Genomic DNA, 15,661 nt, shown 5'->3' with positions numbered 1-15,661 from the left:
CTATAGGAAATCTATAGCATTGGAAACTGCAAAGTGCTACGACATGTACTCACCAGCTCGAAAAATGTTAGACCTGAGCATTTCCTGGAGATTGTTGTTCTGTGACTGCAGCTCCTTATAGTCCTGCATCAAAGCTTCGTGCTTCTCTCTGAGGGCCATGTGGACATTCCTGGGCACAACGTTGTTGCTGGTTTGCACTCCGGTCGGTGAACCTTGACCCTGGTTGTCGTTCTGTCTCACTCCGCACAGCTGTTGCTTCTCGGATGTGTGAATGGACGCGAATGCCAGCTCATAGTCGCGAAGGGCCTCTTCAATCATCTGCTGCCTCTGTACTGACCGAACGTGGTCTTCATCTTGTTGCAATGGCGAGTCACGAGCCTGCGGTCCAAGGAAATGCAGACATGTTCACCTGGACTGATATTTGTGGCTTGGTATGACTAGTCTCGTAGCCTTAAGTCCAAAAGCGACTTAAGGCTACGAGAGACGCCATAGTGCAGGGCTCTGGAAATTTCGACCACCTGAGGTTCACAAGAAAACCAAGGATGAGCGCTACTAGGGAAGCGCTTGGCCTTGTTTTTGTCGACTTGTCCTTGTGTCTACGTGCAAACTTTTCCGGTATGATTTTTTTTTCTTGCCTCATTCGAAAGCTCCGTTTCCAAATCAACAAATACCAGGATGTGAAGCCGAGAAAGACGGCTGGATATGTTAATTTTCCATATGGTAGTCTCCTTTTCTCAATGGCAGACGCCGTTTGCAAACACTGACGTCGTGGAAGTGACAGACAGCTGGTACAGCAATTCTGTGCTACTCTATGAACACAACTGCCCAGCTGGCCCTTCGGTCATGTGCAGAATGTAAAAGGTAAAAAAAAAAAAATAAAAAAAACTGTGATTATACTAAGATAGCTTTAAAAAGAATAAAATAAATAATTAACTTAAATAAACCCGATGATATGCACCGCAAATACCAACAACCTTTTTTGCCTGTGGCAGTGCCACCGATAGCAATGACGCTACAAGTGCAGCAGCGTCTTTAGTGGCATGATTTCCTGTTTTGAACTCATTTTAAAAGTGAACCAAGCAAGACAATAACAGAAGCCACCGTAATTTATAGAAAGAGAAAAAGTACGCTTCCTTAGATTGATATGAGCACAAATAACCGTTTGTATGACGTGGTGGCATAGTCCCAAAACTTAGTAAGTATGATATTCACTTCAGAGATTCCAAGCAGATACAGTTGAACTCGGATATATCGAATTTTGGTCATATCGAACTCACGGAATATCCCCCTGAATATCCCATGTAAAAATATAGGAAAGCCGCGTCATATATCGAACGCAGTTTCACCGGTCGTTCGATACATCGAACTCTGCACCACGCACTGGAAAATGTGTCTTCCCCAAAAACGATCGCATCACCCTCATCCATTTTCCACGTGAAGTTTTCAAGCCACGCGTGGAAGGAATGAAAGGGGACAGTTCGGCGACGGCTGGTCTAGAGCAGCGCTGCGGTTATCATTTCCCGCGCACCAGCATGTGACATTTACAAGCCATGTGCGTGAATGAACCAGAGAACCGGTGGCAACGAGAGGGGAAAAACGCGATAGAGCGAAGCGCAAGAGTGTGCCTATTCTTTTGCCGAGCTATCGCTCTCCTTCCTCACTCCCGGCCTTCGTTCGCAGCAGCACGCGCTACACATGCGCCAAGCCAACTCAGCCAGTTTTCAAAAAGAACGTCAGACGCTTTCTCCAGCGTGTGTTATGAACCCTCTACGCGCGGCGGCTGACGTGGCTATGGCGCCTGCGGATGTTAAGAAGCGGCAGATCTCTGTCATTTTTTTTTTGAGAGTCGTCCATTCTTATCAATGGTGCTGTACGCAGCGCGTAGCGTAAGATATGGCGTCCGCGGACGTTAAGAAGCGGCAGATTTTTTTTTTTTTTTTTTTTTTTGCGGGAGTCGTTTATCCTTGCATGTATGAATCAACAAAAGCAAGCGGTCAGCTACGATCATGACACCGACTTTTAGCACTTTTCGCTTCAAACAGCATTTGTAGCTATCACGCTTTCCAATGATTTTGTGGCAGTGGACTACGCCGCCCCAAGCGCGGCGTGTTAAATCGAACCAGGCTTGTGCAATCAAGCCATCACGGGCACTCTGCCAAGTTCACTCCCCACCACCGCAAGAGTCACCAAAAGATAAACACGCAGTGATGTTATCGCTGCGCAGCATCTTCGTAAGCTGCCAAGAAATGAGCTGTGGATGAGACGACCGAAACGGAGTGGCACATGCCATCGACATGCAAGCGGAAACGCTCGCGATTTCTGCCGGGGCAACACAGAAACCTTATTATGCGTTGCCGCGGTGGCCGAAAGGGACGCAGTGCCAAGTTGGAAATTTTTCGTCCTGTCGCTGCCACTCGTCGCTGAGATCAATCAATCGCTTGCATATGAGCGAGCTGGCCTTAACGGGTTTTTTTTCCCAAATTTTTGGGTGCAAAAGTGAAGGGTGCATTCACTATGAGAGTGGATTGATTATGCGACAAATACGGTATCGTTTTCTCGCATCATAAGTGCCATCACAATCCGATTTCTTTATATCGAACTATTTCACGATCCCCTTCGAGTTCAATACATCCGGGTTCGACTGTACCATTTGTAGCAACACAAGTACACAGTATGATGCCACCATCCACTAAAACCTGACTTTGTTGATCATTTTAAAATATAGATTACAGGTTAAACCGCGAGTACTTCGCTCAATACTAAGCCCACATGTACTCAATACAATACAATCCAACTTGCAAAGAATGCGGCGAGATAGCCCGATATGATCACATTTTGTAGGGCTAGAGAAGGGCATCTGTGATGACAACTACCAAGATATGCCAACATATTTGCACTTGCCCCAGCATTAGACTTTCCCTTTAACACTGCTGCGTCATGCCATTAAAAGAAGAGCTTAGAAAAGTGCAAGAACTGATCACGGTGGGATATGCCTGCATACGTAACAAATCGGATCGTGCCTTTCTCTCCCCATTCGAGCTGTGGTCGACAAAATGTAGCAGAAAGAAGTGGTGGGTTTCGTGCCAGCGCTTCCTTTACAACCATCAAGAACTGTGAAAGGGTTTGAAAGAATTGAGTGGTCAGTTGAAGAATGACCATGTCAAACAATATGCAGTAGACTTTAAGAGCACATATACCAAAACATACTCCTATCAAATTCTTTACCTCCACCTTCCAGAAAACTATAACACCTCGAGAACTGCATACAAATATCTCGTTACCAGGTATCATAATCAGCCAACTTTCTTTTATCAAATACCTTTAGGTTCTAGAAGATGAAACTTTAAGCTCAGTAAAGTTAATTAAAATATAGTTAATTAGAATATAGTGTTGTTTACTTGCCAGACGGCAAGTTAACAACACTGAAAAAAATTTAGCAAATGCTGAAGCGATTTCGCCCATGACATTATGCTGAGAAGTACAGGTTTGGTTTATGGATTAGCTCGGCTTTTGCTGTTTAGCAATAATTCACAAGACATGGTTATTCAATGTCTTATCACGATTCATTGTGATCTCACAGACTTTAAATTAACCAAGACAGTCTTGTGATCAGTGTAGTAGTTAAGAGATGGCACACTTAGAGGCAGCAGAGTCTGTGTTTGCAAGAACGAAGCCTAAACACAAACTATATATTACATGACATTGCATGGCTGATAGTCGGGGTTGTCCCCCTGGTGTGTAGGAGTGGTTTCACCACCCACCTCTCTGACCATCCACCCACTACTGCCCAGCTCTCAAAGCTTCAGGTCTGCTATATTCGGGCAAAACTTTCTGCGACTAATGTCACCAGTCACACCATTTGAGACACTGCAGCGAGCGTCACTGACACTTTAGTTCTATTTTGAGATGGTGTCACGCTGTTATAATGCCTACTAATATTTTTCTCTTTCACATCCTAGTGCTTCCTTCCCTCTTCAAGTGTACACAAAGTTCAATGAAACTATAATGCTGCACCGGACAGGTTACCGACCATACAGCGAAGCGTTCTCCAAACGCAACAGGAATGCAAGTTCATCAGTTCCAAACAAAACTGCTCCTTCTTTTGTTGGCTGATGCATGAATGCTTCTTTGTATCTTTGTTAGTCTCTCGAGACAACCAAGCCTCTGCCAGTGTTGGTACTCATGGGTATGCCTGCCACAATCACAGCTAAGGCTTGGCTTTCGGAAGTATGCGGCAAGATGTTAGCCACGACTACAGACTGTTGGTCATAGGCTAAAACTATGTCAGGCTTAATTTGAGTTATCTGCGTGAGGCCATGTGAATGTGACATCACAAAACAGCTTAGCCAATCAGAGCGATGGCACACGCAATTCCAATATGCAGCTTAGGTGATCCTCAGTACACTGAAGAAAAAAAGAAAAGTACTGGAAAGCACCCCCTTCATTTTAGAGGTTCTCTTAATTTTCTACAAAATATCAAGCAGCAGCTAAAGTTACCCTCCTAAATACAGGAGAGTACACATATAATCAATGAGATGCCACCATGACAAAGATTGCATGCTACAGAGATCACCATGCTTTACACACAGTTACGTCCTTTCACTGGCAAGGACCGTCAAATGAGTGATGGCTGGCTGGTGGGGCTGTCAGTGCCGTAATATGGAGGGCCATTTTTCGTGTTTTTTTTTTGCTCACAACACCAACGCCGAAGCAAACATCGGATTTTTGATGAAGGGGCCTTTAATCGTATCGCATGAAAACAGTGCAGACACACAAACAAGGAGAGAAGCACTAACTGGATGCTGCTCCTTTACTCGGTCATGATCTCATGCCGTGTTTTATCCATGTTACACCAACTTAGCCAAACATTCCTTATGACTGCCTCACCATTTCCTCATGCCTTGCAGATCCCTTCTCTTCATGGACAACTGGTCTCCTAGGTCGCTGTGCCAAGAACACGGCCATTTCTTCCAATGTATCTGCATTAAATGAGAAAAATGCTGTTAGTATGAGAAACACAATAGATGCCGGTTTCCTCTCGAGTAGACTACAGCCATGACATTTACGCTTTCAGGTGCCCTTGTTTATTTTCTTCGTAAACAGACATTCTTCAGCCTAAATAGTCAATTCCACATTCAAGAACTATCATTTCTGAAATACTACTAGTGGTTACTCATTTACAGGCAAGAGAAAAATTTTCGTGCAATGCATCATAATGAAAAAAGCAATACAAAAATGCAGAACTTGCCACATATATGCCTGAAATCTCATTCTCGCCAGTCAGCTAAAGAATACTTCTGCAACGAGGGATTAAAAAAAGATATACTGATTCAGACAATCTCTGCCACGTAAAGGAACAAAAAGGTGCGGCTTTTTGTCAAAGACCAGGCACTGCAAATTTTATACCATTGTTTCATTAGCTATGCAAAGCTGTTTTAGATAATCAGATATGAAAACTATGAATCTTGTATGGAAGGCATAGATGCTCTTGTGTGTATAATATGCTCCCCTGAAGTCTGCTATGTAAGCTGCAGTCTATTCACAGGCCTTAATATGCCCAGTTGAATCAGCAGATCTGAAGTCACAAATTAAGGGTTCCTGAAGTCTGCTATGTCAACTTCAATCTATTTACAGGCCATAATTGAGTCCAATAGAACAGGCAAATCTAAAGACACAAATGAAGAATTAGGAAATAAAGAAGACACAAACCATGCAGACTTTTATCCCACTGCTGTTTAATAATCAGTGCATGGCATGCATCTAAACATATGAAATCACACGAAATCATCTTTCACGCTAGTTCAGTGGATATGGCACCTGGCAGACAAACCTAAGGATGCAGGATCAAATCGTGGCCATGGCAGACTCATTTCGACGAAAGCAGAAACCAAGGCACTCATGTCAGTGCACGTTAAAAAACTCAAGTTAAAATTTGCGGAGTCCTCCTCTACAGCATCTCTCATAGGCTGAGTGGCTTTGGGACGTTAAACCCTTTCAACTAAACCAAACTATACATCATAAAAGTGAAGTAATGCTTTCAAAACTGGCAGTAGTCCACTAGCAAAGATAGTAAAGAAGATGTGTGGCCAGAACAAAAATATCTGTTCAAACCTCAATTGCCTTGACCTCCCATAGTCTGAAGGAAGCAAAAATTAGGAGGACGCTTATGTTCTTTTTTGTCATTTTCATTTTAAGAATACACGAAATAGCGCCTTAGCACTGCCTTTTTATTCCGCGAATTTTCGGCACTGAGGCTGGATTTGCAAAGTGTTAAATACCATCAGTTTGGTTTTGCGGGAAAGGAAAGAGCTATGCCTGTCTCACTTATCGCTGGGCACCTACACTTATAACGAGCGGCATGCAACTGGAGGTACAGTCCTTGTCAAAAATACACGGCCCAAGAGGCTCGCTTCTAAGCCCTGTAAATGGGACTCCCGGATACGTGATTTGTTATATACGTGATTTCGACCGCTGGAGGTGCACTAAAAAGCGATACCCTTGGGCCGTATATTTTTAACAAAAATTTACATGTGCCGTTGGTTCGAATCCATACCGCAAACTAGTCCCAATACCCCACCCTGAACACTACACAACGGACGGTTGCGCCTCAATTTTTATATGAAATCCTATGCGTCCTTTTTTCTAAAGGTTTTCTAAATACTTAGGTACGGCGACGCTTTTCGAGTGAACGAGATCCATACGAACTCGTGCAAAAGAGGACTAGCAAAACAGGCGCTGCGCGCGCGGCACCTATGAGCCGCTCGCCATGAGTCCGTTCCAAAGGGGATATGCATTACTGCATGCGTCGCGTACATGCGACGCCGAGCATCCAAGCAAACAAAGAGTAAATATCTTTGTTGTAGTGCAAAGCTCAGGTTACTGCAAATGCATATGCATGTGCAATGACAGCTGCGACATTCCACAACAAACATGGAGCAGTCAACAAAGTGTTGCACAAGCAGATCTACGTTGTCAACTACCATCACAGTAACGCAGCACGCATTCGAGTGCTTCCACTTTCGCACTTTCGTTCGGAGTATAACCAGCAGCTTACCTGTCATGTGGATGATCTTGGCCTTGAGGTATTGACAGACCGCGCTGTCTCCATTGCAGGAGTGGACACGGTAAGTCTCGGACGGATCGAAGTCATCTGGGTCTATAGGTTCAAACGTTTTTGGCCACTCCACTGAATGTACCTGCGTGTGTTCGACCACCGTCGTCCGCAGGCTAGCTTCATACTCAACGTACGCGAACATGTCGAAAGGCTAGTCTCCGCGAAAACAAAGCTGCGCGCCCATGCGCTCTGTCAGCACGTGATCAACAAGCCTGATGGATGAGACGGTACAATAAAAAGAACGCTCTTTCGACGTCGCCTTGGTGGCTTAATCACAATAACGTGTTATAGAAAACAGCAATGCGTAAATTACTATATTGCACGAATAATTATTGGTTGCTTGGGTACAACTGCAAATAAATTTATCATTAAAATTATTTTACACTTATTTTGGTTTTTGTTTCAACAGCCGAGCTATGGAGCTAGAAGGGGGCAGTGCAGATCAGTGTGACGTAAAGTCCCTTGATAATTTGAAAGTAGCGACACTCTCCTCCGCGCCGCGCTTTCCTCCTCGATTCTCCTCGCGCGGCGGCGGCGAGCGCTGCGCACGACACGCTTTTTCCCCCTGACGCCCGCCGGCCGGCCGCAGCAGTGAGTGAAGCGCAAGCTTTTGGGCCAGGTCTGCGCTCCAGGAGTGCACAAAATTTTTGAAAAATTGCGAGAAAAGCATTGAGAATGCCGATAGTAAAGTTCATGAATTGATTGGTTTCTTCTTAGAACTGTTTGAATGGGGAATACTGATAAACAAAGCTTTCAGGCGAGTTCTGTGCTACAGACGCTTTTTAAGTCTCATGATAAGGTTTTACTTTGTGCACTTAATCTAGTACTGCCGCTGACTTTGTGTTTTTTTTTTTTTTAGAGCGTGAAATCTGTCACCGCGGTAAAACTTCAGAAAACGATCCAGGCTGGTGCTTTGAACTTCAAGATTAGAGAAGGTTAAAGCAGGACTTAGTCTATTTCGCTACTGTCAAGCTATCTCTCTAAGCATAGTATATGTCACGTGATCAACCATGAGATTGGATTATTGGTTAATTGTACATGTATTTCAATCAATTACTGGGCCAAATTAATTGATATTTAGTAAATTGCAATTAAAATCTAAATTTTAGCTGCAACACAGAACCGTATACCGTTGGAAAGCTTAGGCCAAGCGTAATGGCACTGTGCTAGTTAGCGATCCGCGATAATCTGCGTTCATTAGTTAATTTTGTATAAAATCAAATTTTGAGCTGTTCCTTGCTGCTTCGAGGCAAGGAACAGGTTTGCCACGGCAGTCTTGATATGATGCTGATGGAGGAATTAAATAATTTTATGAGTACGTGGCCCCTCACTGACTTCGCGTGTGGTTAAAAGACAGCAGGGTACACTGGGAGAAGTGGTGGGCCCTATTGCCGATACACTGAAGTTCTGGGGCAAGCATGCTGTGGTCTCATGCGCTGTGTAAAAGAGCTTGATTTCATTGAACGCAACAATCAAATAAAAAATTACAAGGTGCACATAGGTCTTCAACGTGCGGAAATGAGAAAGCATATAACTGCCAATTCATTAACTATCGCTATCCTATCTATCACTATATCTACTAATGCCAGAGACCTATCGTAACTGTCACTATCCGCAACGAACACTATCACCTCACTATCCGGGCCTAGTAATATAATTTACTATTATTATCCGTAACAGTCACCATCATTACTTATCACTATTCATAACCATCACTATTTAATCTGATGCCGTCCCATGACCCATTGATATACTTCAATTTTCATTGACTTACGTTGTCAGTCATATCTCTATTATCTTATAATATCTGACGAGACAACTATACATTGACTTTTAATTCTTATACTTTCTTGTTTTCTCATAAATGGAGGTGGGAAAAGAGCAAGCCACAGAAATAACTGACTAATATCAGCGCGAGGTTCATGTCTCTGTCGAGGAGGCTTCCTTTACTTCAGGACAGGTCGGTGAGAGAAAATTGATGGAACTGCGTTTGGTCTGTTCTTTTTTTCGAGTTCGTGTAATATTGGCGGCTCAAACTGGTCTTCAGTGAAATGTAGCTAGAACATAGAGCGATGAGATAATTACTCAGGCTAGGTGAAAAAAAAAAAAAAATCTTGCATACAATTGAAATGAGTAATATGTTACAGTGTTAAGAATTGTTGCTCGCAAAATGTTCCCCTATTTTTACATAATAACTATAATCATTGATTGTTTAAGTTTCGTAAATACAGAAAATTGATGCAATGATTCCGGCTGATTTGACATCGATGGGATAACTTTTCTCGCAATAAATGAATACGCGGAATCGCGCTTTTAGAGCTCCAGCTTTCAAAGCGAAGGTAACCTGCCAACGCCTAGTAGTCATGGTCAAAGTGAAGCGTGTGTGATCATATGAACACCTCCTGCACATTGGCCGTATCCCTGATAAAACGAACGCATATTTTTTAACCCACGCGTGCGTCGAAGCATGGCAAGACACATTCAAGAATTGAAAAAAAAAAAAAAATGCCATACGACCTAACTAGTGCAGATTACCCGCAATACCTCGGGTTTACTTGCCAAAGAGTTTTTCAGGGCCAGCATTCATTGCTCCCGGGTAACCGACGCACACTACAAGTAAAAGCTGGAAAGGCTAGCTCCTCTACAAGCCCGAATTTTGATTTTTAGTGAAGGAGGCCAGGGATCCTAGCATAATCGCGACAAATTCAATCGAGAGACTGTAATTTTCCAGTTATTTCTGACAGCAAAAAGCAGATTATAGCGCCCTGTTTCTGACTGTACAGAAGTCGAAGCGTGTTAAATGATGGAGCCTTGGAGCCTCGCAGAATATTCAGCATGCTGCAGAGGACAATCTTATTTTTATACAATGAACATGCTGCCGCCGCAAAAATATTGAGCAGCAAGCAGGAATAAAAAACGCAGCGTCAGGTGACGCGTTATTACGGGGAGTGAGAAAGGCACTCGACGTCGCAAACAACTCTGTTGTTTCTAGGAATAAACGTCTTTCGACTAATCTTGTGAATCCATTGACTCGTGCGCAAGCCGTCACGCTTGCCTTGAGATATCATGAATACCGCATAACCATCTTCAAGTCGCTTGCTGCAGTTGTACGCGCAACAGCACGGCATAGAGCTTGCACGCTGCAATAAAAGCACAGCGCGCAATATTCGCTCGCCGAGACTAGGGGAAAAATGGCGCGAAGGAAAAAGAAAACACAAGGAAAACGCCGGACGCGCGTCGGTTTCCAATGGCAACGGCAGGGAGACCAATCGTCGCTCAGGAAATCGGGCGGAGAGCCGGCCTTCAGCGAAGGGGCGCGCAAGGGGCGAGGGGGAGGCGAGGAGGTAGCGCGGCGGCGGCAAAGTTCAATCGTTGGCGTAACTTTCAAAGTATCAAGGGGCTTTAGTGTGACGAGGAGAGTTCCTTACACTATTCTATGGTGTTCTATGGTGTGCCTTAAGGCTCCTCTAGATGCCTCGATGCATGGAAGAAGTAAAAAACTTTCTTCCTCCTTTTTTCTTCCTACATGCCTCGATGCACGCCCGCTCTGCGGAGAGCGGGAATGAATGAATGAAAACTTTATTTCCACCGGAAAGGAGCCCTTCATCTCCCGCCCCCGGCACGCAGGCCGGGGAGCGGGTCAGGAGGGCCCCGCAGTCTGAGGTCAGGTGAGGTTACAAGCACTCTTCACGGCCTCAGCCGCCAGGCGAGTCGCGTGCCGCTGAACGGTGGGATCTCCGCTCCGCAGCCAAACCTCCCAGGCTTCTCTACTATCAATGTTAATGCCGGCGCCTGGGGAATCGGCGCATTGCCATATTATATGATCTAGCGTGCCTTTTTGTCCGCAATTTTTACATTTAGAATCTTCTTCCTCCCCGGTCTGTGTTTAGAAAACCCAGACAGGGCAGATGTAGTTATCGGCTTGTAATAGCCTCCAGATGCGTGCTTCATTGTTAGTAAGAGACCGATCTGGGGGAGGGTATACTCTTCGATCTAATTTGTAAGAATCTGTGATCTCGTACGTGATAGCGCAATCTTTAATTCCGAATGCAATTGCATTCAGGCTGTTCTACCGCTGCCGGTGGTAGAAATCTCGGGCCAGCAGGTGCGCAGCTTCATTGCCAGGGACAGATTCGTGTGCTGGTATCCATATGATGGATATGGTTCTAGTAATGGGATTTGTGAGAAGAATCTTTTTGGCCTCCTCTGAGATCCGTCCTTTTGCAAAATTCCAGACAGCCGTTTTGCTGTCGCTGATTATATATGTTTTCGCTTGTGTACCAGTGCATGCGAGCGCTATTGCGACCTCTTCAGCTATACTGCAATGTCACGGGTGCGTGTTGAGGCCGCAATTTTAGGTGCACCTTCTCCATTTACTACTGCCGAGACAGCTGCTCCGTGTCGTCCGCATGATGCGTCTACACAAGCAACTTCATCGACTGTTTTGCGTTTCATTCTTTTAGCGATGGCTTTGGCTCTGTGTTCTCTGCGTTCTTTGTTGTAGTCTGGGTGCATGTTTCGAGGTAAGGATGGTACCAGTATGTGTTCCCTTATGTTGGGTGGGATAGATGTTTTCGTCTGTGGGCCTCTGTCTGATTGGAGTCCGACCCAGTCTAGGATGGCTCTGCCTGTCTCCGTCTGACTTAGCCCTTCCAGTTGAGATATTCTGACAGCTTCAGTGAGCTCTTGCCATATATTATGAATCCCTATTTTCTCCAGCTTCTCTGTTGATGTGGAGACAGGGAGTCCTAGTGCTCGTTTGACGCATTTTCGAATTATGACGTCGATTTTTTCACGTTCTGTCTTTTTGAGATGGAGAAAAGGTGTGGCATAACATGTGCGACTGATGATGTAGGCCTGTGTAATTTTGAGTACACTACGTTCCTTGAGACCGTGTCCTCTAAGCGCTACTCTTCCGATATGCCCGTAACTTGGGCTGCGTAGTTCTCCAATTTTTTGATGGTGTTTGTGTTCTGCCCTCTTGCTTGGAGGATCATTCCTAGGATTCTAATTTCCTACTTGTGGAACCGGGTAGTTTTCAACATTTATCTTTATATCTGCTTTATTCTTCCTATATTTGGGGTTGTAGATGAATAGTTCTGACTTTTGCGGCGAGCAGGATAGACCGCGTTCCGCAGCGTACTCAACCACCTTATTTGCGGCAGCCTGGAGTTTGTTCTCTATTTCTGCGTCGCTACCTTTATTTATCCAGAGATTTATTTCATCTGCGTACATGCTAAATTTTAAGTCCGGTATTTGCTTTAGTTGTGCTGGTAGCCCCCTCATAGCAATGTTAAATAGAAAGGGAGACAAGACAGAGCCTTGTGGCGTTCCCTTGCTACCCAAGGTGATTGTGGGTGATTTGGCGCTTTGAAAGCTCATGGTGACTTCTCTGTTAGTGAGAAAATCTTTGATATAGTTATGGATTCTGATTCCAACCCCAACTTCTTGGAGACCTTCGAGCACTGCCTTATGCTTGACATTGTCGAAGGCTTTGGTTAGGTCAAGTCCGAGAATAGTCTTTGTATCTGAAGACTCATGTGTTATGATATCGTATCTAAGTCTGAGCATCACGTCCTGTGTGCTTAGTCCCGGCCTGAAGCCCACCATTTCGTGTGGCCAGAGGTTCTCTTGCTCCATGTATGTGGTAAGTCTCGTCTGAATAACGCGTTCCATTAGCTTTCCCACGCACGAGGTCAGTGATATGAGTCAGGTTTTCTAGGTTTGGCGGCTTCCCCGGTTTGGGTATGAGGACTATACTGACATTTTCCCATGCCTGCGGTAGTTGTCCAGTCTCCCATACCTTATTCATGTATCCTGTCAGGGCTGTGATTGACTCGTCGTCTAGATTTCTGATAGTAGTGTTCGTGATACCGTCAGGTCCTGGGGCTGATCTTGTCTTTAATCCAATAATCTCAGCTCGGACTTCAGCCCTGGTGATGGGGCTGTCTAAGTCTAGGTTAGGTTTCCCCTCATATGCTGGTAACGTTTCGGTTTCCGTTTGTCCGATGTAGATTTCGATTAATTCACTCATCAATTGTTCGTCCGAGCCTTCGAAGGCATGCTTAACTTTAGTTTGATTTACGTTGGCTTGTGCTTTAGATTTTTCCGGATCGAGCATGTGTCGTAGAATGTTCCATGTTTTGGAGAGGTTCATGCCTTGTTCCATTTCATCACATCTGCTACACCAGTTTTGTTCATTTAGTTTGATGGCGTATGTCTCCATCTCTTTATTATGTCGGGCTAGTGCTCTCCTAATATTTTCATATTTGTGTTTTTAGGCTTTTCTCTAGGTCCTGTCTCTTGGTCCACATGTTTAGGAGTTTGCTATCGATACTCGGCGGTGCATCTTCGTCTTCTAGAGTGACTGTTGCTTCCTCCACATGTTTCTTTAGCGTTTGTGACCACTTATCGATATCGTCGATTTTCTCAATTCCCTCGGTCTCTCGTATTTGCCTAAATCTTTCCCATTCTGTGATTTTGGGTTGTTTGGGTTTTCTAATTTTGATTCCTTTTCCTAATGTGAGTGCAATAATGAAGTGGTCACTATACCTATAGTTTTGCTCGGTGTTTTTCCAGTCCGCTGTACTTACATTCTTGCTTAAGGTCAGGTGTCCCTGCTGACGCTATTACCCGTGCGTGTGGGTGCATTTGGATCAGTGTGCAGGGTGAGTCCTAGTGTTTGCATGTCTTCCCATAATTGTCTGCCCTTATAGGATCCTGCCGATTGTACCCCCATTCCTGATGGGCTGCATTAAATCATCACTCGAAGAAAAGACCGAAAGAGTATCTTTCTCTTGAACATATACAGCACTCCGAAGCAAATTAAATCCTAAATGGTTCACAGGAAGGGAAAGGCGCAGTATCTGTCGGAAAGTTAGGTTTCAAGTCCTATTCCGAAAAGCCCTAAAGATCGCAGGAAATAACCTGCTTATCATAGCGGAGATCGGGAGCTCATCGAGGCACCCTAGTGTGACAGACGGGAGCCGGCGAGGCGCACAGGGGAGCGATGAAACCTATAGATGGCGCTACATGCAACTGGTGTGTAGCCGTCGCGGTCGTTTGGAGGAGCGGCACAGGGCACCAGGCACGCGTGTCGCGTGAATTTTGCGTCGCGTTTGAATTTTTATTTGATGCGCGATGCCAACGTGACGAAATGTATGCAGATCGGAGATGAAAAGATGCATTGTTTTCTCCATGAGTGCGCGAAAATGAAGCTTGGCGACGCAATTTAGGAAAAGCAGGCTTTAATAGAACGCATATCAGAATACTAACTCTGCACGCGTTTAGTTTTCACTAAAAACATGATAGCAAAGTGAACATGGACAACGAACACGGACAATTCGGAACTCTGAACTGGGAAGTATGGAGTTCGGCTGCAGCAGCGGCAAATATAATGAGTGGCGACAGAAAAAAAAAAAAAAAAAAAAAGACGCACTAGCAAATTAGTTCTCAGCGTGCTCCGCAAGTAGACAAACGTAAAACAGACAGAACGACGAACAGAGCGCTGTCTATTCATCGGTCTGCATGCGCCAGCAACATGCCGTTTATGACTACGTTACTTGGAAATTGTAGCTCAAATTAAATAATAGGTGCACTTGTGGATGTTAATTCTGGCGCATCTCATATCATGCACTAAATATTATCCATCACTGCTTTTGCTGGACAAGTCCACAAGGCAAAGGAATCATTTGCACAAAATTTCCACAACAGCATAAATGACGTTTATTTTATTAATACAATATATACAAAGGCAGACAGCTTCCACCGTGCAGCAGACCGAGCGAACAACGAATTAATGGCTCTGCTTCGAATTCACTCTGTTTAACTTCAAATGTTTCTGGCGCTAATTTTGAAGAGCCTTGCCCTTTATTCAAAGAGTAAAAAAAAAAAATGAATCCATAGTTAGCACCAACTGGATATATTTTGCAGTAACCTCTTTACGATGAAGATCGCGCATCCCACTTAGTGGAGTTTGTTAGACTGCTGAGAAACTGCGCAAAATCATGCGCACTGAAAGCATAAAACGTTTTCTTTTCTTAACAAAAAATGTGAATGCGTCCTCTACTGCTTTAATAACGCCAGCCAGCATATATAGTTCTGTGGTGCAGCCAGGAACAAAGTTTGCGGGACGGAGATTTGTGGGAAAAATTAATTTCTTCGTTGCCTCGCCTGATATTTTTTTCTTCCCCTCTAAATGGGGCGTACATGTCCCCTCGTGATTCCACACATATCGTTCTCCATAATTGCCCGACCACATACAAAAAAAAGGAAAGAAAAAACGAGCCAGCGCATCTCTCAAACTTTTGTTTACCTGGCTGTAAAATAAACCTACCCTATCAAATTGTTGCATGCACAGGGATCTTAATTGCATTCAGTAGCTGCTCGGGGGACTTTGATGCCAGAATCACAATTGTGGCAAAAAAAAAATGTGCTGGTATAACGTCTGTGTCACACATCCTGCCATGTGAGATAATCTGGCTATCACTTGTTTCAGCCACATTATTGTGGCCTGAACTGAGGCATAACTGAATAAGAGAGCCAGCA

General features: G+C 44.4%; 1 protein-coding gene across 2 annotated transcripts in view; it reads right to left on the bottom strand.

The window, feature by feature from the left end:
- Positions 1 to 7,330, bottom strand: part of LOC146177114 (uncharacterized) — a 67,545-nt gene extending 60,215 nt beyond the window's left edge. For both annotated transcript variants that reach the window (XM_084583101.1, XM_084583102.1), the window contains exons 1-3: positions 7,055 to 7,330; positions 4,888 to 4,979; positions 54 to 378 (exon numbers count right to left, since the gene is read on the bottom strand). In XM_084583101.1, coding sequence (XP_084439227.1) covers positions 54 to 378; positions 4,888 to 4,979; positions 7,055 to 7,256 — 619 coding nt within the window. In that variant the 5' untranslated portion in view covers positions 7,257 to 7,330. The remainder of the gene's footprint in view (positions 1 to 53; positions 379 to 4,887; positions 4,980 to 7,054) is intronic.
- Positions 7,331 to 15,661: the final 8,331 nt, after the last annotated feature.

This window comes from Amblyomma maculatum, chromosome 10 (assembly GCF_055883805.1).
Source record: "Amblyomma maculatum isolate TAMU_Amacu chromosome 10, ASM5588380v1, whole genome shotgun sequence".
Taxonomy (NCBI): Eukaryota; Metazoa; Arthropoda; class Arachnida; order Ixodida; family Ixodidae; genus Amblyomma; species Amblyomma maculatum.
Note: the sequence above shows the minus strand (reverse complement) of the source record. Positions and strands in the feature narration are given on the sequence as shown.